This window comes from Odocoileus virginianus, chromosome 26 (assembly GCF_023699985.2).
Source record: "Odocoileus virginianus isolate 20LAN1187 ecotype Illinois chromosome 26, Ovbor_1.2, whole genome shotgun sequence".
NCBI lineage: Eukaryota > Metazoa > Chordata > Mammalia > Artiodactyla > Cervidae > Odocoileus > Odocoileus virginianus.
In genome coordinates, this window is record NC_069699.1 from 12,701,241 (window position 1) to 12,725,026 (window position 23,786).

At 33.7% G+C, this 23,786-nt stretch overlaps 1 protein-coding gene across 8 annotated transcripts in view; it reads left to right on the forward strand.

Annotated features, from left to right (window-relative positions):
• The window catches only part of NKTR (natural killer cell triggering receptor), a 40,435-nt gene that overhangs the window by 4,301 nt on the left and 12,348 nt on the right, over positions 1-23,786 (forward strand). For 2 of the 8 annotated variants that reach the window (XM_020872414.2, XM_020872415.2), the window contains exons 3-12: positions 5,707-5,781; positions 6,345-6,452; positions 7,019-7,063; positions 8,853-8,940; positions 17,710-17,739; positions 18,198-18,343; positions 19,302-19,524; positions 19,928-20,083; positions 22,926-23,013; positions 23,503-23,648. In XM_020872414.2, coding sequence (XP_020728073.2) covers positions 5,707-5,781; positions 6,345-6,452; positions 7,019-7,063; positions 8,853-8,940; positions 17,710-17,739; positions 18,198-18,343; positions 19,302-19,524; positions 19,928-20,083; positions 22,926-23,013; positions 23,503-23,648 — 1,105 coding nt within the window. Of the gene's footprint in view, positions 1-5,706; positions 5,782-6,344; positions 6,453-7,018; positions 7,064-7,368; positions 7,397-7,956; positions 8,941-14,774; positions 14,803-15,180; positions 15,236-17,709; positions 17,740-18,197; positions 18,344-19,301; positions 19,525-19,927; positions 20,084-22,925; positions 23,014-23,502; positions 23,649-23,786 lie in introns of those variants that run through there. The other 6 variants (XM_020872419.2, XM_070455505.1, XM_020872421.2 and 3 more) reach the window with 6 other exon arrangements.

Genomic DNA, 23,786 nt, shown 5'->3' on the forward strand with positions numbered 1-23,786 from the left:
AATTGTTTAACATGTAGAGGGATTCTGAGACCAGAAAGTTTTGAGAACTGCTGGTATAGACGCATGGTTTCATAGAACTCAAGCATTGGGTTTTGTCTGCATTGTTTTAAACTTTCTGTTTGAATGTAATTTCACGTTTATAGGACGTTGAAAAGTAAAAGCTGTAAAAAGAATGCCAATCTATTCTTTACCTAGATTCACCTATTTACATCCTATGCCATTTGCTTTATTAATCTCTTTCTCTTTAAACGCACAGTTTTTTCTGAATCATTTGAAGGTACGTTACCCACATCATGGCTCTTTACCCCTAAGTACGTGCGTGTATTTATTAAGAATAGAAATATTCATTAAAAGAGTCTTAAACATTTAAAAAAATTTCAAAGAAAATAAAGGGGTATTCTCCAACATAACCACAATGCAATTGTCAACCTCATAAATTCATATGGATGCAATACTTTAATCTACTATGTCTGTATTCTGTTTTTGTTGGTTGGCCTAAAAATTCATTTATATCATTCTTTCCCCTCCAGTACAAAATTCCAGTCTAGCCTCAGAGATTACATTCAGCTATCATGTCTCTTTACCCTCCATTTTCATAGCTTTTGTCTTTTATGAGATTGACATTTTAAAAAATATAGCCCCCTTCTTGAATAGAATGTTACTTATTTTGTATTTGACAGAGACTTCAAGTTGGTTTTCTAAAATGATAACCAAGGTGTTTCTTTAAAAGAATGCTTGAAAAAAAAAAAGAATGCTTGACTTTAGAATTTTGTTTATGTGGGCCTCAGAACAATGTCATAAAACCCTGGCAATTATCAAAATAGGTAAAATGGAAATATCATTGAAATGGATGTTTTAAATTTACTGCTCAAGGTTCCCATGAATCAAAGAAACTAAAAATGTGTTCTTAGTAAACACTACAGAGTATTTGGAACTGAAACTGAGCAACAAGTTTAAAGTAAAGAAGACAAATGTTTGAGTACTGCTTATGACCAAGGGAAAGCCCTCTGACCTCTTTGTAAATGGAAGTACTATAAAGTCGTTATTGTGTTTCTAAAGTACAGCACAATTTGCTTGTATTCAAAATTAACCTTTAAACTTTAGACTAATACCCAAAATAACTTCTACTTTGAGGTAGAGCAAGGCATATGAGACCTGATTTGTACTGGGGGACCGGGAGAAATGAATCTCCCATCTCAAGCATGCACTGGGTTATAAGCTTGTGAATACAGTGACTCAGTGACTCTGGATGCGGTGGTTTGCGCCATTTAAATGATTTCTCCCTTTTGTATATACTCATAAACTAATAAGACGTCAGTGCAGTATTGCTTGCATGGTAAGGTTCTTGAAAAGAGTAATTAAATAATATAACCACGTGTTTTAAAGATCATATTTTTTAAATGAATTTATTCTAATCAGTTAAGGAGCACAATTTTTCTTAGGCAGATTACCGTTTGTGTTGTGACACAGCAAGGAGGGGAACTGGTGTGTGGGAGAGAAGGATGGTGAGCAGCCCTGCTGTTTTGAGTTATTCTTCTCTAATAGTTACTTGAAAGACCACAAGGAGGGTTATGCTAATGACAGTGCTGAGAAAGGTCAGAGAGAGGTGTGATAAGTTGTAGGATTTCCTCAGTGATGTTTAAATTTTATAAGATATTGTTATAACTAAAAGCATCCCTTTATCATTGATACTTCTCAGATAGAAAATCTTTTATACTAGAACCTGAAATTCCCTTGTCCCCAGCTCGCATTGTCCCTTGGAAACAGTTGTCTTTATATGTGATTTTTTGATAATGCAGTGTTTCAGTTTTTTCATGTTATTGCAGAGCTGCCTGTATTTGTAAAGAACCTAGTACAGCATGTGTCACACTTGTTTTTTAAGTTGCTTTAATTAGTGCATTTGCGTGAACGTGAGCTTGAGCACTGAGCTCATGTTCAATTTTAAGGCAAAGGCTTGTTACCATTTCTGTAAGCAAGAAGGTTCTCCTTTACCCCCTTTTCTCCTTATTTTTTTATAAATTGGGCCCAGAGGATCCCAGTAATAACCACAGGCCTGGTTGAAAGGTCGTGAAGGCAAATTCATATGGATTTTTTTTTATTAAATTTATTTTTTTATTGAAAGATAATTGATTTACAGAATTTTGTTGTTTTCTGTCAAACTTCAACATGAATCAGCCATAGGTATACATATATCCCCTCCCTATATATCCCCTCCCTCTTGAACCTCCCACCTCCTGCCCCATCCCACCCTTGTAGATTGATCCAGAGCCCCTGTTTGAGTTCCCTGAGCCATAGAGCAAATTGCTGTAGGCTGTTTTACATGTGGTAATGTAAGTTACCTTGTTACCCTTTCCCTACATCTCACCCTCTTCTCCCCTCTCCCCGTGTCAGTAAGTCTGTTCTCTCTGTCTGTTTCTCCATTGCTGCCCTTCAAATAAATTCTTCAGTACCATTTTTCTAGATTCCATGTATATGTGTTAGAATACAACGTTTATCTTTCTCTTTCTGACTCACTTCACTCTGTATAATAGGTTCTAGGTTCATCCACCTTATCAGAACTGACAAACACATTCCTTTTTATGGCTGAGTAATATTCCATTGTGTATACGTACCACAACCTCTTTATCCATTCATCTGTCAATCGACATCTAGGTTGCTTCCATGTTTTAGCTATTGTAAATAGTGCTGCAATGAACAATGGGATACATATGTCTTTTTCAATTTTGGTTTCCTCAGGTTATATGCCTAGGAGTGGGGCTGGGTCATATGGTAGTTTTTTTTTTTTTTTCCTATTTTTTTAAGGAATCTCCATACTGTCTTCCTTAGTGGCTGCATCAATTTACATTCCCACCAACAGTGCAAGAGCATTCCCTTTTCTCCATACCCTCTCCAACAGTTATTGTTTGTAGGCTTCTTGATGATGGCCATTCTTACAGGTGTGAGGTGATATCTCATTGCAGTTTTGGTTTGCATTTCTCTAATAATGAGCGATGTTGAGCATCTTTTCATGTGTTTGTTAGCCATCTGTATGTCGTCTTTGGAGAAATGTCTGTTTAAGTCTTTTTCCCACTTTTTGATTGAGTTGTTTGTTTTTCTGGTATTGAGTTGTATGAGCTGCTTGTAGATTTTGGAAATTAATCCTTTCTTTCGTGTTTCATTTGCTATTGTTTTCTCCCATTCTGAGAGTTGTCATATGGATTTTTATGGGGACTTTGAGAGGAGAAAATTGGCTTCTTAGCACTATCCTTTTCCTTCCTTTTCTCTGCCTCAAATCTCCACGTGAAATATAAAGATTTTCCTCCTTTTCTGCCTTTAACGTAGGATGGCTGTTCCTTGTCTCTTCCCTCCTACCCTGTGCTTTCGGCTGTTTGTCTACATTTGTTGGTATTCATCTGTCAGTGTTGTTGCAAATTCTGACAATGGTGGATGAACTAGATGTCCAGTATGATTCAGAATTTTTTTTTTTAACAGTTCTGATAGGTACATCATTTACTTTAGAGTCTTTAGCAGTGTTTTAAACCTTGTACTGTAATATTGTGCCCAAAACAATTTGGTTTTGTTCATGTTTTTTTCTTTTGCTCTTAACAACACAGTGCCATGGCAGAGACAGAATTTCTGCTCTAACCTTTGCCCCATGAGTGTGAAAGGTCAATAGAAATTTTGTTTCTTCATCAGGTTAGAGAGTAGGTTATTAGAGGTGAGTATTTTTTTTTAAATCTTTGTAGTTAGCTATCCCTCTCTGAATATTAGACCTGGAAATGTAAGTAATTACATTTAACTGTTTTCATATATATTGTACCACTAGAGAGTTCATAATTACCTGTAAAAGAGAAACTAAAAATATTTGAAATTTTCATCAGTTTTCATTTGGAGGCATTAAAGACTTTGGGGGGGAGGGAAAACTCTTTATTGAAATTACTATAGTCCTAGAGAAAAGGTGAAGTTTCAGTTGTTTTGATTGTATCTTTTATTCTGAAAAACATCTATCTTAAAGAGATTCCAAAGACCTATGTATGTAGTTTGCAAAGCTAGATGGTTTTGTATTTGACACCCACCTAGCCAGCCATTTCTTAGGGATTTATGAGTGATGGAAATACTCTTGTTACACTTGTAAATTATTTTTATGTAAATACAAAGACTAGTAGTTAATATTACTGATATTAGATGCATTTCCTAAAATTCTGAAATGTTTTTAGATACATTGCTATCTTCCTTTTTGCTTTTTTAACTTTTTCTTCATTTCTTTAGACATCAAGATCAGCTAGAAGGTTTTGAAATTGCATTAAATTTGATTCTAGCACTCGATTTGGCAGTGCTGACATGGGAGAGTTTTATTATATGATTCCATTCTTCCACTTTTTATCCTTTAAGGTTGTTTCTTACACAGTAACCTTGTTTTGTCCTCAGAGTAACTAACTGACATGGCCAGGAATAAAGTAGAATCTTAGTGATATAATAAATCAAGGCATTTTGTGTCTGTACTGGGTTATGCTTGATCCAGTTAATTTTGATTTATTCTACAAGTCCTGACTATGTGCAAATGTTCATAATGGAAAAGCTTTTATAGAATAAAGGGAAAAGGGACTCAGGAAAATGGTTGTAATTCAAAATTCCCTTTCTTATTTTATTGACGGGAGGGCAAAGTCGAAACAGTTTTTAAAATAATATGATTTGCCCCTTGCACTCTCATTCACAAGTTGTTTTCCAAACATTACAGAATATGTAATGATGTCACTGCTCTGACAGCTGATGGAATGGGTACCTGAGTATTCTTGTTTTGAAAATTTCTGAGTTTTAATATATAATACAGTAAATATAAAAAATATAACCCACATTTTAAAAGCTTTAATCATTTTTAAGAGTTTAAAGAAGTCCTGAGATGAACAGATTTGTGAAACACTTCTCTATTGGCATGGGAGGCATGCTCAGTTCCGTCTGACTCTTTGCAACCCCATGGACTGTAGCCTGTCAGGCTCTTCTGTCCGTGGGATTCTCCGGGCAAGAATACTGGAGTGGGTTGCCATTTCCTACTACAGGGGATCTTCCCTGACCCAGAGATCGAACCCGAGTTTCCTGCATTGGTAGGCAGATTGTTTATTGCATAATTAAGTCGAATTTGCAGACTTGCTCCTATTGTTTCTTTGTTTGTTGATTAGTTTTTTCGGAACCATGACCTCTTCTCTTTCTGCTCTCTCAGGGAATTTAACGTGAGTTTTAGTTTTGAGTGCCAGTTCAGGGGTTGGCTGTGAACAGCTCTTGCATAAAGGTAAAAAGCTGAAAGTAGAGGACAGAACTTTCTTCTACTGGCACTAGCCCGAGTGACCATCTTATGATGTGCTGTCATCACTGGAGGGATTTAGGCATAAATCAGACGACTGTTATCGAGAATATATTTAAAGATTAGTAGTTCAGGTAAGAGATATACTAAGAGAGATCTAATAAAATAAGGTCCTGTTAAAAGACACTTAAAATCCCACAGTTCTGGACGGAAGTCACTTTGGTTGCATGTGAATCATAATGCTAATAAATATAGTATGGTTCTTATTATTTGGTATTGCCTAGTTAAATTCTTTTCCTGTTGAATCTCTTAAAAAATTAAAATGAATGATAAAAATGGGCCTCTCAATTTGTTTCTTTATTTCTCCCATATAAATATGATACATTTAATCAACTTGCTTACCTGTTTTTTCATGTGTTTTATTTCAGTTGGTCGAATTATGTTTCAGCTCTTTTCAGATATATGTCCAAAAACATGCAAAAACTTCCTTTGCCTATGCTCAGGTAAATGAACTATTAGATTATTTCCAATGAGAAATCCTGGCTTAAAATTTTACCTTGCTTAACAGAATAGCTATTTCCTTAAAAAGTAATGGATTGTGAAATGAAAAATAAAAAATATTATTTTCACTGATAAGAAGTCAGGGAAGCATTTCTTAAAGGGAAGAGAGGAGAAAGAAATGGTCTCAAAAATGAAAAAGGAAGTACTACTATATGTAATGGAATCTTTATTCATTGTAGTTTAAAAAATAATAGTGTATGTATTCAAAACTGATTTATTTTGATATAATTTTACAGATTTTAGTACTTTGAACAAAGTTAGCCTTCCAGATCTCACAATAAATTTACGATTAGAGGATAGAGAAGCAGAACATAAGGATGTTGTTGTTACATGTAATTTGGTTTATATTTTTAAAAAGATAAAATGGGGAGGAAAGACACTTATAGTGTTGCTTACCTCTTAGAGTGCCCTACACAAGGGAGGAGTTTGACAAAGGGCTGACTGGATGGTCCTTCCCTTGGAAGGATATGTTTGTAGCTAAACTTCATTTCTCTTTTTTTTCCAGGAGAGAAAGGCTTTGGGAAAACAACTGGGAAGAAGTTATGTTATAAAGGTTCTACATTCCATCGTGTGGTTAAAAACTTTATGATTCAGGGTGGGGACTTCAGTGAAGGTAGAGCTAAAAGTTATGCTGTTAATAACTGTATTAATTCCTAAAGCACCTCATTATTTTAATTGTAAATATTGTGTCACAGTGTGATGTAAATATTAGATGGTCAGTGAATAGTTGTTGGATGAATGAATGTTGTAAGCCAAGAATGTATAAAAAGCAAAATACTAAGAGGTTTTTTGTTTTGTTTTTATGCAGTTTTAATACAGTTATTTGGTGAATACCCTCTAGTGAATGCCAAAGTATTATTCAATTAGTTGTATTCTTTTAGAGTTTTGTCAGTGTTTGAAATAAATGGGTTGTGGGGATAATTTTTTATTTTAATGGAATTGGATTTATAGTTTAAAAATGAGGTTGATTGAGGATTATTAGAATTTCTGTCATCTGCAGAAAATCAAACTAACTCCTTTAGCAAATCAAAACCGTAAAGAGTAATTTATGTATATGAGTATATTTATGTATATAAGTATATGTATATGTACATATACATATATGTATATACATATGTATATGTATATGAGTATATTTTTTAGTTTTCATTATTGTTTAACATAGCTCATTATTTTCAGGTAATGGAAAAGGTGGAGAATCAATTTATGGTGGTTATTTTAAAGGTAAGGCTTAATATTTTATGGCCTTCTGTTTCATCTCTGATATAAAGCAAATTGATCATGTACTTTTAATGAGAAGAGGTTTACTTATAGTTCACTTTTTGCATGAAACTAATGCTGCATGAAAATACTTTATTTGCATGAACTTGGGGATAAATTATATTGTAATATATAACTTTTAATTGACAAGATTAATTAAGGCTAACTTTATGGTTAAACATGACTTTCAGCATGGAGGTTAGGCAACTATATACATGAAAACTCCTATCTTCCTGCCTAAAACTGTCAACATATTCTTTTGTTTATAGAGAATGTGGTCTTTTGCAAAATGAAAAGGTAAGAGAACGAAGCTCAGTAACACAAACTCCAACTCTTTTCCCTTGCACCCTTCCTAATAAATTTATGGAGAGTCTGGGTCAGGTTGTGACTGGATTTCTTATATTGCTTGAAGACTTGGAAAACTCTGTATACTATTTCATACATGCATCTGTATCTTTTTTTCTTTTTCCAATGGGTTATTATTTCCACATCAGGGTAAAGAGTCTAGTTTTTTTTGTTTTTGTTTTTTTTCTTTTCCCCTCTAAGCCAAACAGTGTCTTTGAATAAAAGTTGGTATCTCTTCCTTTCTCAAAGGTTTGTATGTTTTCTTTTGTATACTAGAACTGATTGTATTTTATTCCTACAGTAGTATTTGCATAAATCTAACTATTACACTTGCCCCAAAAAGCCTTAGAAAAGTCAGTTGCAGAAATTTATAATGGGATCCAGTATTACTAGGTTTTAATGCCATGATAGCTTCAGTGTTATAATAGTCTTTTATATTTCTTTTGGGGGAAAATGGATTACTACTCTTTTTCAGAAGCCTGTTCCCAAGGTAATCTTTTTTTTGTTTTTGTTTTTTAAGTTTTCTGTGTTTCTGTTTGTTTAAAAGAAAGATTTGTTTGTATGAATGTTAAAAGGAAACTTACATTAGTTTTCAGGATATTTCTGCTGGAATTAAATCCATTTCTAAGTGATCTTTATGACAGAGGATTTCCTTTGAACTAGTATCGAACAGCTCTTTAGCTGATTCCATTAGCATGTAGCAATTTGAAGTTAATACTGTAGGCCACTTTAAGGTGGTTGTTGCCTGTGGCAGATACTTGTATGTATATCTTAAAATTGAATCTTGCCATTTAAATTTTTGTATTTACAGGGCTTTCTTCCTTAGATAGTTTTTGATCCTATTGGTTAGAATCTACATACTTGATTTAATTTAGGCATGTCTCTAAACTTACTGTAATATTTTGGTTAGGGTTGGTTTCATCATCTAGCAACAATTTGATTGAGTAATAAATTTACCATATAGAAATTAAGCACATAAGAGGATTATTAAAGCTCCCATGAATGGTGCATTATTCAGGGTGATTGGAAACTTGGAAGAAACGAGCTCTACTATAAAGATTTTTTTTTTTATTTTCTTGGTAGTTTTCCCTGAAAGTTAATAGTTTAAATATCATTTAGCCAAAGTCTGTTGCTCTAAAAGTGACTGTTCTAAGGCTGTTTGTATAAAGTATTAAATATATGTTCTTTTTCTCAAGGCTAAGTAGTAAATAAGTCGTATCTGGGTTTTTTTTTTTTCTTTTTTTATGTTTTTGTTATTTGATTAGTTAAAAGAACTTCGAAATAGTCAAGTATCTGTACTGACCAGAAGAGGAATTTCATCCTTTGCTTTCTATTTACTACTTTGAACATTACACGTTAAAAGTGGCTTATAATTGGAGACTGACAAATTTGTGTTTTCTTCAAACAGATGAAAACTTTATTCTCAAACATGACAGAGCGTTCCTTTTGTCAATGGCAAATCGAGGGAAACATACCAATGGTTCCCAGTTTTTCATGTGAGTAGGCATATTTCAGAGATGAGCTTTTCCTAAACAGAGAAGCGCTGTTCATGAGAAAGATGGTATCCTTGATCCAAATTTACTGCTAGGTTCTGTCAGCTTGAGTTTTATTATGTTATAGTAACTGGTAAGCTCTTAACAACCATCTCAGTGTAAAGAATATATCCTGGATTTGAAGGATGGTACTTAAAAAGGCATAACTTGAAGATATAAATTATTCTGTTGTCATCTTAAGAAATTGGCTTTGGCTCAACAAATTTGGGGACTCAGTTTATCAAATCTGAATTGGAATATAAACTCTTGATGAGCATTTAAAAAGTTGTTCATGACTGGAACTGAATGTATCCTTGGCATGGAAAGCAGTTGGTTTGAGTAAACCATAGTATGATTGCTTTTCCCTCTTACTGTTGTTGTTTGAGCCAGTTTGAGAGAAGTGCCATTATTTTCTGACACTGTATAGAGATAAATGATTTGGTGTTAAGCCAACGTTTGTAGCAGTCTTAAACTTTGTGAGATCTCTATGCATAATTGAATTAACCCAATATTGCTTTCATTTTCACCAAAAATTTGTGCTGTTATCACTTAGAAAACTTTAGAATGATAGATTTGTTTTTTAAAAAACAAACACTTTTACATGTACATGTATACACAACCAAAACCTTAGTTATCTCTCATCTGAAAGACTTTTGGCATACTCTCTGTTGTGTTCTTATGTAAAGTTATTCCAAAACCTATTTTTATTATAACTACATGATATAAGATATGAAAGGTAATTGCCTAGTATGGGGTTTAATGCTTTTGATTGAAAGTAAATTCTGCAGTTATGCTGTGTATATTGGAGAGATAGTTTTTCCATACCAGAAAAAAATTTTGTCATCTTTCTGAATGGATGGGTATGAATGGCGCTTCCCTGTCTTTGAAGGAGTAAAGTATTCATATAAAGTAAATCTCACACTTTATGTTTGTGTGAAAAATAAATTCCAACATGATCTGATAAAGTTCAGATAAGGGGCATTCTGTTCCCAAGAATGTCCTAAAAATGGAAAGCTGACAGAAGATAATAATGCTTGAAGTTGTACAGGAAAAAAAGAAGGCCTAAAACAGTTATTCCTCTATCTTTTTTGATCCCATAGAGTATTAGTTACTACTCGTAACTAGAATATTTTTCTATTGTTAATCTCCTTGAGAGCCAAAAAAATAATGGGAAATATTTGAAAAACTTAATGTAGGAGCTGTTTACTCTTTGTTTAAGGTTTCCCATTTCCATTTTTAAGCTTATCTGAACTGTGAACATGATAAACTAATGATTCATTGGTCAAAAAGCTACCATCTGAGGGCTCTAAAGTTTCTTTTAGATTCCCTTTTTTATATCACTATTTTTAAATTTTGATTTATCGGGTAGCAGTAGCTTCTTCCCATTGTTACATCCTTATTAGCTTATTTATAAAATGTTAAGAGATAAAACCCATGCATGTATATGCATTGATTAAAATTCAGTATATGAGAGTCTCACTTTAAAAAATTTAGAGTATCTTGTTTTTTGGTTACTTAGTATTTGCTTAAGTCTTTCTAGAAATGTTTAGCATCAACCAAAATTAAAGCCATGTCTATTTTCTACATGACTTAATTTTACATTGGACTATGTTTTGACAAGGAATGCCAAATGAAAATTTTAACATTTATAAATTAGGATTTAGTTTTAACCTTGTTTTTATAATTAACTGCATATGGATGGCACTAAGATCACTGTAAACTTGTGATTGAAAGAAACTTTCCTACTTTTAGTTTGAAATTTACTTTTGGAAATGAGTTTTCAGTTAAAAACAATCTTGGAAGTAATTAAACATTTTTGCAGTCACAAAATCCTGTTTTTTTTTTTTTCTAAAGAAGCTTTTATGCACGTGCTTTTTTTAATATGGGCTAAAAGTACCAATTCCTCAGGGGGTTCAGGATAAGATAAAACTAACTTTCACTTTTCTAAATAAAATGTCTCCTTGCTTTTATACAAAGAATAAGTAAAATGGAGACGGTGGCCCATGAAAGAAGTAGCTTTGAAAATCTGTATCTTGCAAGCCCAGATCTATTTGGAATTGGAAGTAGTTAAGAAAAAGCATAATGTACAATCTTCAAGTTATGTAGAAGATAACTACATCACAGACAATTGCTCTGAAAGTTGAGGTTCCAAGGGTTGATGGTCACTGAGCTGTCAGATAGCTTCCCAGGGGTGACTCCTACATTTTATCCTCCTCCCACACTTCTTCTTTGGCACCTTGAGCAGCAGTTGTGCAGTCTGAAAAAGAAACGGTAGTGTGAGAATGGATCATAAAATGCCAAGAACTGCCATTATAGTTTGCTTAATAAGGACTTTTAATAAGTCCTTGCAAAATTGTATTTGTAGTTCATGTTATAAATCTGTTACCTTGTAATTCCAAGGAGTAAATTTGGTGCAATTAGTGTGGGTACTTGAGCAAAATGTTCCTCAAGAATTCTTGTGCTTTTTGTAACAACTATTGTCTTCATTACTTGAAACACTTAAGACCTCTCCTTCCTAAGACATATACATCATTTTATTAAAATGTTTTTTATATGTTGCTTTCTTTGGGTGGAAAAATTATGTGTATGATAAAAACCAGATTGTCTTTTGTATAAAGCGATTTATAATTTTTCCAATAACTGCTTATGTTTACTACTATATTAGTTATAGTGATTTTGCTTTTAGGGACCTAAATAGAAGAAAACTAATTGTTTTTGGAATAGTACTGTTCAAGAAACATGAAAGAAGTAATCAATGGCACTATCCCCATGAATCACTGAGGAAGTGATAGTTTGTTCATGCTGAGGTATTTTTGAAGGAATTCAAAGACCTGTGGGACCATGTTAACGGGGTTCATTTTATTATTATTTATTTTTTAGGCCAAAGACTAGGAAGAGGCTACAATAAAAGTTACAGGATTATAAAGTCTAGGACTAGAAAAGAATTTAGAGATCCTCTAGTCCAGTCTTTCTGTTCTATAGACAATGTTAAATAAGGAAGAAAAGACATATGCAGTCTAGGTTATAAGGATTTTTCTCATAATCTTGAAGAAATTGATAGCTAAAAAGAGCATGCTGAACACTGTATGCTACATAGGTTTATTGACCAGTCTGCTCTGAGTTTGTTTATTTATTTATAGACTTGTGAGATACTTGTTGAGAGACTTGTTGAGTTCCAGGGATTGAACCTCAGCAGTAAAAGCAGAGTCCTAACTTCAGGACCATCAGGGAATTCCCTTGAATTTATTTTAATTTTAGTCAGTTTTGGATGCATCAAGTGTTGCTGGAAAAATAATATGACACACAAGAAAGCATTTTTCTTGTCCTTTAGCTATCAGTAATAACTATTAAGTCTGGCTCTGATTTTCATTGTCTTTCATTCATCAGAAAGATGAAGAAGATACTGCATAACATAGATTAAAGAGATTAGTTAGGTACTTTATAACTTTGTATTAAATAGCTATTCTCCTGGGTTAGAGCACTAACCTATTAGGAAACCTTGTATCTAGTCTTACCATATGCCTTGAGTTAGTTTTGTTTTTCCTTTTCTGTTTGTAAACTATGTAGCTCACTTTCAAATATAAATAATGCATTTTGGTGTGAAAATGCAGACATTAAAGGAATAAAGTGTTCTTATAGGTTGATCCTAAATTTTTGAGTATATTAAGTGATTTATATGCAAATATTGTCTTGCCTAAAAGAAATAGTTGTAATTGCTTAATTTTCATCAGTCTGAAAGGTCGTTCAAACCAGCTATGGTTCATCTTACCAAAGTCAGCTAGTTTCTTCACTGGCTGCTGGTAGAGCATATTGGAGTAATGATCACGCTTATCCCCCTTGGCTTAGTCTGTGAAGGCCTCATATCACACCAGGGAGTGGGAATACCTACAGAACCTTCGAGAACAGGCTTTGTCATTTGCCACAGTTAGTTGTCATGATAATTATAAAAATTTAAGAAAATAGGATAGTCAAAAAGTCAGACTTTGAATTTTAAACAAAAGTTCATCTTGTTTGTTACATCTTGTTATAAATAGGACTGTGGGAGGAAAACATAAGTTTTGGGATATCTCTGTGTCATTTAGAATAGCTACTCACCTGGATGAGAGAAGTGCTGATTGTTGTAGAGTAGCAGAGCAAGAGGAGCTGAGGGGTGGTTTGGTTTCAGGGCTTTACAAAGCTGTATTGATATTTGGAGGTAGAAATGCTTTTTCTTTCCACATATTCATGAGTTTGAGAAGAAATGCTACTAAGTATTAATAACCTGAGAAGTTCTGGCTTTTTTTCCTTATTTTTTTAGAAACAGTACCTTCATATGTTAAAGATTTTTCATGAACAGATTTCATGACACTTAACCATAATCCATATTCTCTGGATATCAAGTGTCATCCCTGACATCCAGTCTGAATATTACTTAGTGTTTGTGTGACATTTGTGTTAGCAGCATGAACGCAATTCTGTATCTTGTGGTGTTTGGTGTGTATTATGTTAATTTTAGTGCTGAATTTTTTAAAGCTGTTCTATTTTAGTGACTTCTGGAATGATAGGTAGAGCACTGTACCATGGCTTGGTTAGTTTCCATTGCCCTTACATGAGCTTTGTCACTTTGTACAGTGTGTTGCCTCTTACAGGCATGACAGTTTCAGGAGTTGAAGGGGAAAATTGCGTGTTAAAGGTTATGACAAATAGTCTTTATTTCCTTCTCTCATACTACTTTACAAATAGAGTCACTTTTTTTCCATAACATTCACTGGAAACACCACATTATTTGAAACATATTCTTTTTTGACAGTCATTCATGTATCAATGCCTTTTAACATTTTTAACATTTTTAAATATTTTAAGATTTAGTATGTCTGAAACCCTTGTAAAGAATTTTGTCCACTGTATATAATATGGGTTTTGGTCTGAATAGTAATAGATATGTTTAAATTTTAATTGAGTTAAAATTGATCAGACAGTGTATATTCATTGAACAAAAAATTTTTATAATGGGGAAAATCAGACATTTGAGAGGAAAATAAAGTACTGTAGCCAACCAAGATTTGACAGCATACATTTTCTTATATTTTCATTTCTCTTGCCTTTTTGTCCTTTGAGAAGATTCTTAAAATTCTAGGTATGCTGCCTTATCATTATTATTATTATTTTCAGTGACTTAACTAAAAGAGTGTGTGTAATGGCAGTGAACAGAAACTACAATCTAAACATGTGCTCATTAACTCATAACGTATAGTAGTCTGATGTGGTGTGTAACCAAAAAAGGTTTCAAATGTAGAAACATGAAAGATTCCTTAATTATTTGAAGTGAATTAGGTAAAAATATTCTATGGAATTTTGTTTTGAAATCTCTTAACTCAGTTCTTTCCATTGAGATTTTTGTTTTGTACCTCTAATGACTGCTCCTGGGCATTCAGATTTTTATATTTATGTATGTACTCCAGATACATTATTATCTTTTTGAAAAAGATGTTAGTTGACTTAGCCAGTTTCTAGGATTTGTAAAATGAAATATAATGTTTTGTTTCTAACTATTATTCACACTCTGATGTTACAAATATTAGGGACCTGAGCAGATTCCCACTTCAACCACAATGCTTCTCTTAAGCATAATCCTTCTCTACATACATATCCTATGTGAAAGAAAATTTAGAGCCCTCCTTTTTAAAAAGCTTTCTTGCTTTGCATAAAACTTGAAAGTATTTAATTTCAAAGTTATATTGATATTAAAACATAGATTCAGTCTTGTCTTAAAAGTGTATTACAATTTATTTCTTGCCATTTTTGTGTAAAATTTACAGAAAGAGTGTTACACCGTGCGCTCCAAAGGTAATGTCTCATTACTCTAAGGCTCTCTCTTTTTCTTTCTTTACCTTTATTTATCTCTTTAATCCTATTGTTATATGCATTGAACCATTTTAAGAAAAAAACTTTCTGCTTGATCTGTGGCAGCAGTACATGTAAAATAAGTGTATTTTATTGTTCATAGTAAATCCTGGGAAGTATAATTTTAATTTCAGTGGACTGTTACCACCAAGTTCCCACACATCTTGGGGAGTGAGGTATATCGTATATAATGGTTTATATCTCATTTCAGTACAGAACTGTTACTTTCTGTATAAGGCCAAAATCTGCTTTGATAATGGTTAAAAAAAAAAAAAAGTAGATTATTTTTTTGGAGTATCAGTCATACTTTTCTTTTTCTAGGATTTATGAGGTTTAGATGAACCCTTGTGCATGTATTTTTAAAGCAGATTCAAAGGTGAGGGAAACTGGAAAATCAGTATTTGAGTGATAGTAGAAAATGGAAATGTGAAAATATTGTAAGCTTTTCTAACTTGAAATGTTCTTGTGGTTATTTCTCCTTTAGGTGTGTTTTCATAAGCATGTATAAACTTACATATTTATGATAGCCCGTGGCTTTAAGGTCTTAACTTACTGGGCATATGTTATCACTACATTGGTCCTTACAGCTCTAAAGTTTTGAAACATCAATGAAGAGTTGGTGGGGTGAGGTCTCTTTGTCTATTTTAGTAGAATTGAAGGGCTTGGACCAAGCATATCATTGCATATCATTTTTTCCCTTGCCCATCAGCCCAATTCCAGTAAGCCTGCTTTACCTTGGAATTTCTGCTCTTAGAATGTGGGCTGAGAGCTCCAGAGGGCTTCTTTTTGTTAAGCTACTTCCAGTATTCTTATTATATAGCCTAACCCAATTAAATCATAAGTTTATATTTCTGCATCCTGAATTGCAGATGCAAGTAATAGACTTAGTTATTCACACCTGTTTAGGCATATTGGGCCAGTTGAAATTTATCCTTGAAAACATTGCTCTTGTCTTCATTTGTTCTCTTTACTAGTGCATTAAAGGATTGAGTTTGTGTTCAGTTCTCACTTGAATTAAAAACAAAACTTGAATCTGTCATAAAGGTTCTATTCTCAAATTGAGTTTCAAGTAGTATGTTGCTGCATCACTGCAGTAAGTTCAAATTTTTAATCACACCATTTGTTCCAAAGATTTGCCCTAAGATGGTTTTTACAGCACTTCTATTAACCAGGGTACAAACTGAATTGGATTCTGTATGTTTTAAGAAAATACGTAGACTTTTCCTCAATACCAGATTATCTGAGAGTTGTGAGAGAAAGACTCAAGGAAGGGAAATATATCTAATACCTCATTGTTTTCACTGCTACATGTTTGAGACTGATCCTTTACATTATAGAACATTTTTTACCTTTAAAATTTTTACCTCTTTCCATCTTTCATACAGTGGAATCACTGTCTAGCATATGTTCTAATTTTTACTGTCTTCACTGTGCTTAGTAAAGTTGCATAATTATGGGAAACACATTTCTGTATTAAAGTTACTGTCAGGATAGTTTTTGGATGCTCCTTTCATGATTTAAGCATCAGTGCCTCACCGTTTGCTACATTTTCTTTTTCTTCTTTCTTCTGTTTTTATTCATTTTTATGGCTACATTGGCTTAAACTACCACTTGTCAATCTTCTAGGGAAAATTTGAGACTAGTGGTTTTAAAACTCAAGATTCCCTTTAAAATTCTGCCACTTCTTGAGTTGATATTTTAATTTTAAAGCTGAACTGTAGTAATGCTACAGAACTACAAATTCTTAATGTAAATATATGTGTTATATTTCCTGATGGAATAATATTTTTTAGTATTGAAGGCTAAAATTATATTTTATTGAATTATATTTCTTAGAATTTCCTTAAAATGATTATAATAATTGACATAAGAGCTTCTAGTACAATTGACTGCTTTAACATGGTCTGATAATCCAGTGACCATTCTCTCAAATACTGTTTCTCTTTCTCATAAACTAAGATGTTTGTGATAGAGTCTAGTTATCTACTTTTGAATTTTTTTCCACTGTAATTCACATAGTCTGAAGATCTGTGAAAATGCTATGGGAAAACCAGCTTGGGTTCAAAATATCTTAACCATAATATACCCCATAGGCTTCCCAAGAGTGGCTATCTGCCAATTTGTGACTTTAAAGCAACCAGTTGGATGTTTTTTGGGCCATGGAAATGTAAAGTATTTGTAATGTTATCCACGATTACTTACTTTGTGGTCAGAAGTGTTGGCAGATAGAAAATTTGCTCCCTATTGTGTTTTCTGAGTTGTTTTGAGTGGCAGCTTAAGTGAAGCAGGAGGGGCAGGAAATTCTAAAAACGACTCCTGAGGCCTACCTCCAACTACCTGCCTAAAAGATGCAGACTAACTCAGTATGAAAAATAACTAGTAGAAAAACTCAATTAAGTGTGTGGGGCACTTGTTAAGTGTTGATCACACTTTTCTTTCCACAAGCAAATGGCTAGATGTTTTTTATTCTTGTTTAATTATCTTGATAAGTTTTGAGTTTGTATTTGTTTTTGTTACTGTCATTGTTTCAAATTTGAGAGTAATTTTAATTTTAATTATATTTATGCTGTATATTTCAAACCTATTTCACATATATGTGTGTATATATAGTCTTCATATTGGAGAGATAAAAGTTTGTAATACATTGTTATCTTGAGGGTATTTTTAATCAGTAAAATGACTACTATTGCTGTTTTTAAGCTTATTAAGTTTAGGTGTGTGTCATGTTTAACTCTTTCCCCTTTTTATCTTTACCTCTTTGTTCTCTACATGCTGTGCTTTTAAACCCTTCTGCTCTGTACATCTGAACACCTGGTTTCTGCCATCTTTGTGTTGGTGTTTGTTGCACAGTACCACAAAACCTGCTCCACACCTGGATGGGTAAGAGTTACATTCTTACTATTTTGGGAAGGTGTGCTGGTGGCCAGTCCAACCAATTAGACCGTGGTGAACCCTCAACGGGGCACTCTTGATCTCTGGGTTATTCTCTCATAGCCAAGCTCTCCCTAAGTATCACAGGATGCAGTAGTATTGAGATCACGTGTCACTGAAGGGCTCACGGATGATGTCCCAGTATCAAGTGCAATCTGATTGTTATACTCTTTACTGTAAAATAGTTAAGAATCATTGTTTTAAAAGCAGAAAACTAAGACCCAGTTTGAGCAGTATTTTTTTTTTCCTTTCATGAAGCAGAACTTCTAATTTCCTTCTAGTTGCTTCATACATCAGACACTTTCATTTTTAGGTCTGTGAACATATCATTTACAACAGTTGTCTTGATTACTGCTCTTGGCTTAACTACCATCAAACCAGTTTTTCTTGAATTTGTATTTTGACAGGGTGCATGTTGTCTTTGGACTAGTTATTTCTGGTTTTGAAGTAATCGAACAAATTGAAAATCTGAAAACTGATGCTGCAAGTAGACCTTATGCAGATGTACGAGTTATTGACTGCGGGGTTCTTGCCACAAAGTCAACAAAAGACGGTAAGAGTGTTTTTTGAGAGCAGAGGGAGCTAGGATACAGGTAACACTTGTTAAAAACTAAAACTTAAAGATATCTCTTAGATTTCAATAGTGAAAGAAACTCCCATGAGGAGTATATCAATAGCCCTGATGCCTCCATATCATACCCTGTATCCAATCCATCAGGAGTCTTTCCAGCTCTGACCTTTTCTTTTTACTTCACCTGTTGTCAGTTCGGTCCAAACCCAAATATCTTTTACCTGGGTTATTCCAATAGCCTCACTATTGTTCACTTTGCCTCCGTCATTGCTTCTGTATAATCTTTTCTCAGTAATGATAGCTTCCTCACTGGTCTTCTTGCTTACACTTGACCGTCTACAGTCCTCAGCAGCAACCAGAGCTAACTTCTCCAAGGGTTCCCTCTCTGTCAACCAAACTTAAGTCTTCACAGTGGTCTGTAAGGGATTCTGACTTTCTGCTGTTTCTCTAATCTCTCCATATTCATTGTCTTCCCAGCAGTGTTAATCTTTACTCAGACATGAGTAAAGACATGCCAGACACTTGGGGACTTTGTGCTAGCTGTTCCTTCTATCTGGAATACTCTTTGTTCAGATATCTGCATGACCCCTGTCCCTCGCTTCTTTCAGGTCTCTGCTCAAATGTTATCTTAAGTTACCTCTACTTGCCTTATTCCCTCTACTCTGTGTTTTCCTCCCTCCTCTTTAAGCATTTATCATGTTATGTTATGTAGTTACTTATTTTCTTATCTGACTGAACTAATATATAGACTTCATGAGGGCTTTGTTACCTTACAGTCTCACCAGCAAATTGTATTATCAACTTGAAAAAAAAGTTTATTTAAGTGTTAGGTGTGCTTTATATAAAACATGTTTTATCATACTTGGTAATCATTTTTTTTTACTCTGAAAGGTGGGCAGTGAAATCCAGTACTAATACTTTTATTACTATTTATTAAAAGTTTTTGAGAAAAAAAGGAAGAAGCCAACTCATTCAGAAGTCTCGGATTCCTCTTCCAATTCCTCATCCTCTTCAGAATCATCTTCAGAAAGTGAAATTGAACATGAGAAAAGCAGAAGAAGGAAACATAAGAGGAGACCGAAAGTTAAACACTCTAAAAAGAGGCGAAAGGAAGCAAGCAGTTCAGAAGAGCCAAGGAGTAAACATATAATAAGCCCAAAAGGGTAAGTGTGAGATACCAGGGAACAGTATGTGTGATTCTGTAAACTTATCTTTGTTACCTGTTGTTGAAAAGGATAGTATTTTAGGAAGTTTATATTGAAACTTCAAATCTAAGGGTAGCACAGATGCTTTATATCAAAGATTTATGCATTTGTAGGTAAAAACAATCCCTAAAACTCTCAAAGAAAGGATCATTTGGCAATTCTTATATCAGAATTTTAGTGCAGTGACTGTTTCACTCGCTCATGTTTTATATGTTATGTTTATGAAAATTTTCTTAACCTTTTTAGTGGGATTTGCAAGGTATCAGTAGTTTTGCTGTTAATTACGTTATTATATTGTTATTTAATATTAAAAATTTAGATATACACATTTTAATTGGTGATTTGATTTGTTCTTTCTAAGTCACTCTGAGAGGAGTGATACCAATGAAAAAAGATCTATTGATTCAAATGCTAAAAGGGAAAAGCCTGTGGTCCGCCCAGAAGAGATTCCTCCAGTGCCCGAGAACCGATTTTTACTGAGAAGAGATATGCCTCTTGTCACAGTGGAGCCTGAACCGTAAGGATGATTAACCTACATGTTTTCCTTTCTCTGACTGATGATTCCTGTGAGCTCATTGCAGGTCCACACTCATTTATTGAGCGTGACCCGTAGTCAAAGCACTTTGAAATATACTGTGGGAGATACTGGATTCATGAGTGCCATGGACCCTACCTTCCAAAATTCATATTCTGCTAATAGAGAAAGGGAATTTGCCAAGTTGACCTGGGAGAGTTCTTAGTGGAGATCTGGGAAGATTTCATTACTAACTTCATTTACTTAACCTTTCATTAGAGGTGAGATTTTGGTTACCAGAACAGAGGGTTAGTTGAACTCTTTAGGTCCAGTCAGGTTTTAAAACATACTCCGATTAGTAGTGCAAAATTATTGCATGGTGACTGGGGGTATAATTTAGTATCATATTGTACTGTTGTTAACTTACTCAGTGGTAATTCCTCTATATTAGAAAAGCTAAAAGGTAGCTTTAGATTTGGTCTCAAAAAGTAGTAATTAATGTATTTTGTGTGTTACACTCAAGTTTAGAATTGTTAAGAGAAATGTTTTATGACTAGAAATACCATAAAATGGTTGGTGTAATTGGCAATTGAAGAGTTATTTTGAAGTCTGAGAAGTTATAGAGATGTCCCTGTTCACAGTTAAGTCTCTATATAAGATTATTGTTTAGACCGTTAGATATTTTAAAATTCTAAGAATTCTGTCTTTTGAACAAATCTTAGTGGGATTCTTTTTTCTTAAAATACAAAACACCGTTCATTGATCAAATCCATCTAGTTGCCAGAAAGTAGGAAACTTGAAAGGTCAATTTCAGTGTCATCTAGTAGGGGTTGGTAAACTACAGTCCTCCATGGGCTAAATTCAGGCTGTTGTCTGGTTTTGTGCAGCCCATGAGCTAAATGTGATTTTTATGTTTTTAAATGTTTGTGGAAAAAATTGAATAATAATATTTTGTGATATGTGAAAATTTTATGAAATTCAAATTTCGGTGTCCATAAAGTTTTACTGGAACACAGCCACATCCATTTTTTCACTATTTTCTTGGGCTGTTTTAATGCTGTAGCAGCAGGATTGAGGAGCTGCAGAGAGTTTTTATGTGGTGCTGTCATTGTTATATATGCTGTTCAGTGCACTACACATCATGGTGTATTATATTTCAAATTTCATTGATAAAACATTTGTGAAAACTTGTTTTCTTTTTGTTACATAATCATCTTTAATTTTCTTCTTGGCCTAGAAATCCTAAAATACTTTCTCTTGGACTTTTAAGAAAAAGTTTGCTGACCCCTATTATCTGTGTTTTGTTTTTTTTTTTTTTCATTTATTTTTATTAGTTGGAGGCTAATTACTTTACAGTATTGTAGTGGTTTTTGTCATACATTGACATGAATCAGCCATGGATTTACATGTATTCCCCATCCCGATCCCCCCTCCCACCTCCCTCTCCACCCGATTCCTCTGGGTCTTCCCAGTGCACAGGCCCAAGCACTTGTCTCATGCATCCAGCCTGGGCTGGTGATCTGTTTCTGGTATTTTTTTAATGTATTTTATGCCACTGTCTTGTATTTATGGTTGAATATCATTGGTAAGTTTATTTGGTCATCACTCCTCTTTGGTTACATAATATCTTTGGAAGTTATATCCTGCAGAATTATTTTAAATCATAATTGATAGGTAGTTGTGTCATAACAAAGATAGCAAGTTGATCTATTTCATTAGAATGCTTGAGATTTGATCAGTCACTTGGGAGCTAAAATTAATGTGCTAAGAATGCAAGATATGCAATATGGAAGGATAGGAAACAAGGAATGTCAGCCTTAGAGAGCCTGCCATCTTACTGAATTTGCCAGCAGTTAAGCTCATTATCACTTACACTTTGTTTAGCAGAAGCTGGGTTCTGCACTTGCTCTAATTCATTTGTTCTCATCTTCAGCTGCACTTAAGTGCAGTTTGGCAAGCTTTTAAAAATACCAGTTTATGGGCCATACAGCAGAGTAAATTGGAATGTTGTGAGGGAGGAGGTGGAGAGTGGTAACATAGGATCAGCATCTAAAAGATACCCAGATGAACATTAATTCATGCTGAACAGTTAGAGGCAGGTCATTTGGTTCAGTAATTTGTTCTTCATGAGGAAAATGAGGTAAACAGTTGTTTACCAAAAGTACCTACTTCTTTCATTGTGAGAATCAAATGATATCATGAATATGAAATGACCAAAAAAACTATAATATACTTTTTAGTTGAAGTTTTCTTATAGTGGTATTGTATGTTTATCTGGAGCCAGATTCCTGGCTGGGAAAACCCTGTTATATCATGGTTGCAAAAGTCATGTTTCATTTCTCTGTGTGACGTTGGACAACATTCTTAACTGTAATCTTAAAATTCTTTATTTTTAAAAAGGAGTTGATAATAATACCTACTTCATAGTATTGTTATGAGAATTAAATGAACTAATAATACCTTTAATGGTATCTATTAACATTTAAAGGATTTGTTTGATGAGAACATACTTATAGCACAGGAAACTCCACTCAGTGTTCTCTGTAGTGGCCTATCTGGGAAAAGAATTTCAAAAAAGAGTGGATATATGTATATATAAATAACTGATTCACTTTGCTGTACACCTGAAAATAGCAAACATTGTTAATCATCTGTACTCCGATAAAGATTTAAAAAATAACAGAGGATTTGCTTAGAAAATTAGGTCATGTGGAGTGCCTCATTCTATAAAAGCATTAGATCTAAATGAACTGTTTTTATATTAAAGGAGCATGAATTCTGTGTTTACACACTGAGAAAACTGCCTAGCATTTACTTATTTTTAATTTGTAATCTTCTTTTCCAGGAAAATTCCTGATGTTACACCCATTGTAAGTGACCAAAAACCATCTGTGTCAAAGTCTGGACGGAAGATTAAAGGAAGGGGCACAATTGTACGTGTGTTAAAACTTAATTTTTTTCAAATTAGTTATCCGAGCAGTAAAATGTTTTCACCTCTAGGCAAATCCTAGCTTTAATCTTAGGTGTAGTCCGAAGTCTGTCCAAGGAGCTAGTTGTATTCTCTTAATTAATATGTAGTTATTCGAAGGCACCGCTGTTAGATCAGTGTTTACTGCTATGTTTGAATGGGTTTAAATACTGAAATGAATGTGAAATAGTATGTTCAGAAATCTTAGTATGTTGAATAAGCTAATGAGTATAACCATTAGGACTTCTAAGGAAAAGTTTATGTGTGATTGCAGGTGAATATCTGCCTTTCCTATTTCTTTTAGTTTGATTTAACTTTATACCATCCTTATGGTACTTCAGTCATTATTGCATTTGAATGGTGTCCAAGATTGAGTCTTATACTTACCTGTCCTATAACAGATTACAGTTGGGAAGTATTTTTTAAATTGTTATTCCTAACTTTGTTTTTAAAGCGCTATCACACACCTCCAAGATCAAGATCCTGTTCTGAATCAGATGATGATGATAGCAGTGAAACTCCTCCTCACTGGAAAGAAGAAATGCAGAGATTAAGAGCATATAGACCACCTAGTGGAGAAAAATGGAGTAAAGGAGATAAGTAAGTATAAGTACAGTCCTATCTCTGCTATATTTTAAGTCTTAAGGGGGTAGAGACATACTTCTGGATTTTTCACTAAAGATTTATATTTAAAATTAGATTGCAACCAGAGAATACATTTGGGAATGCTTGATGAAA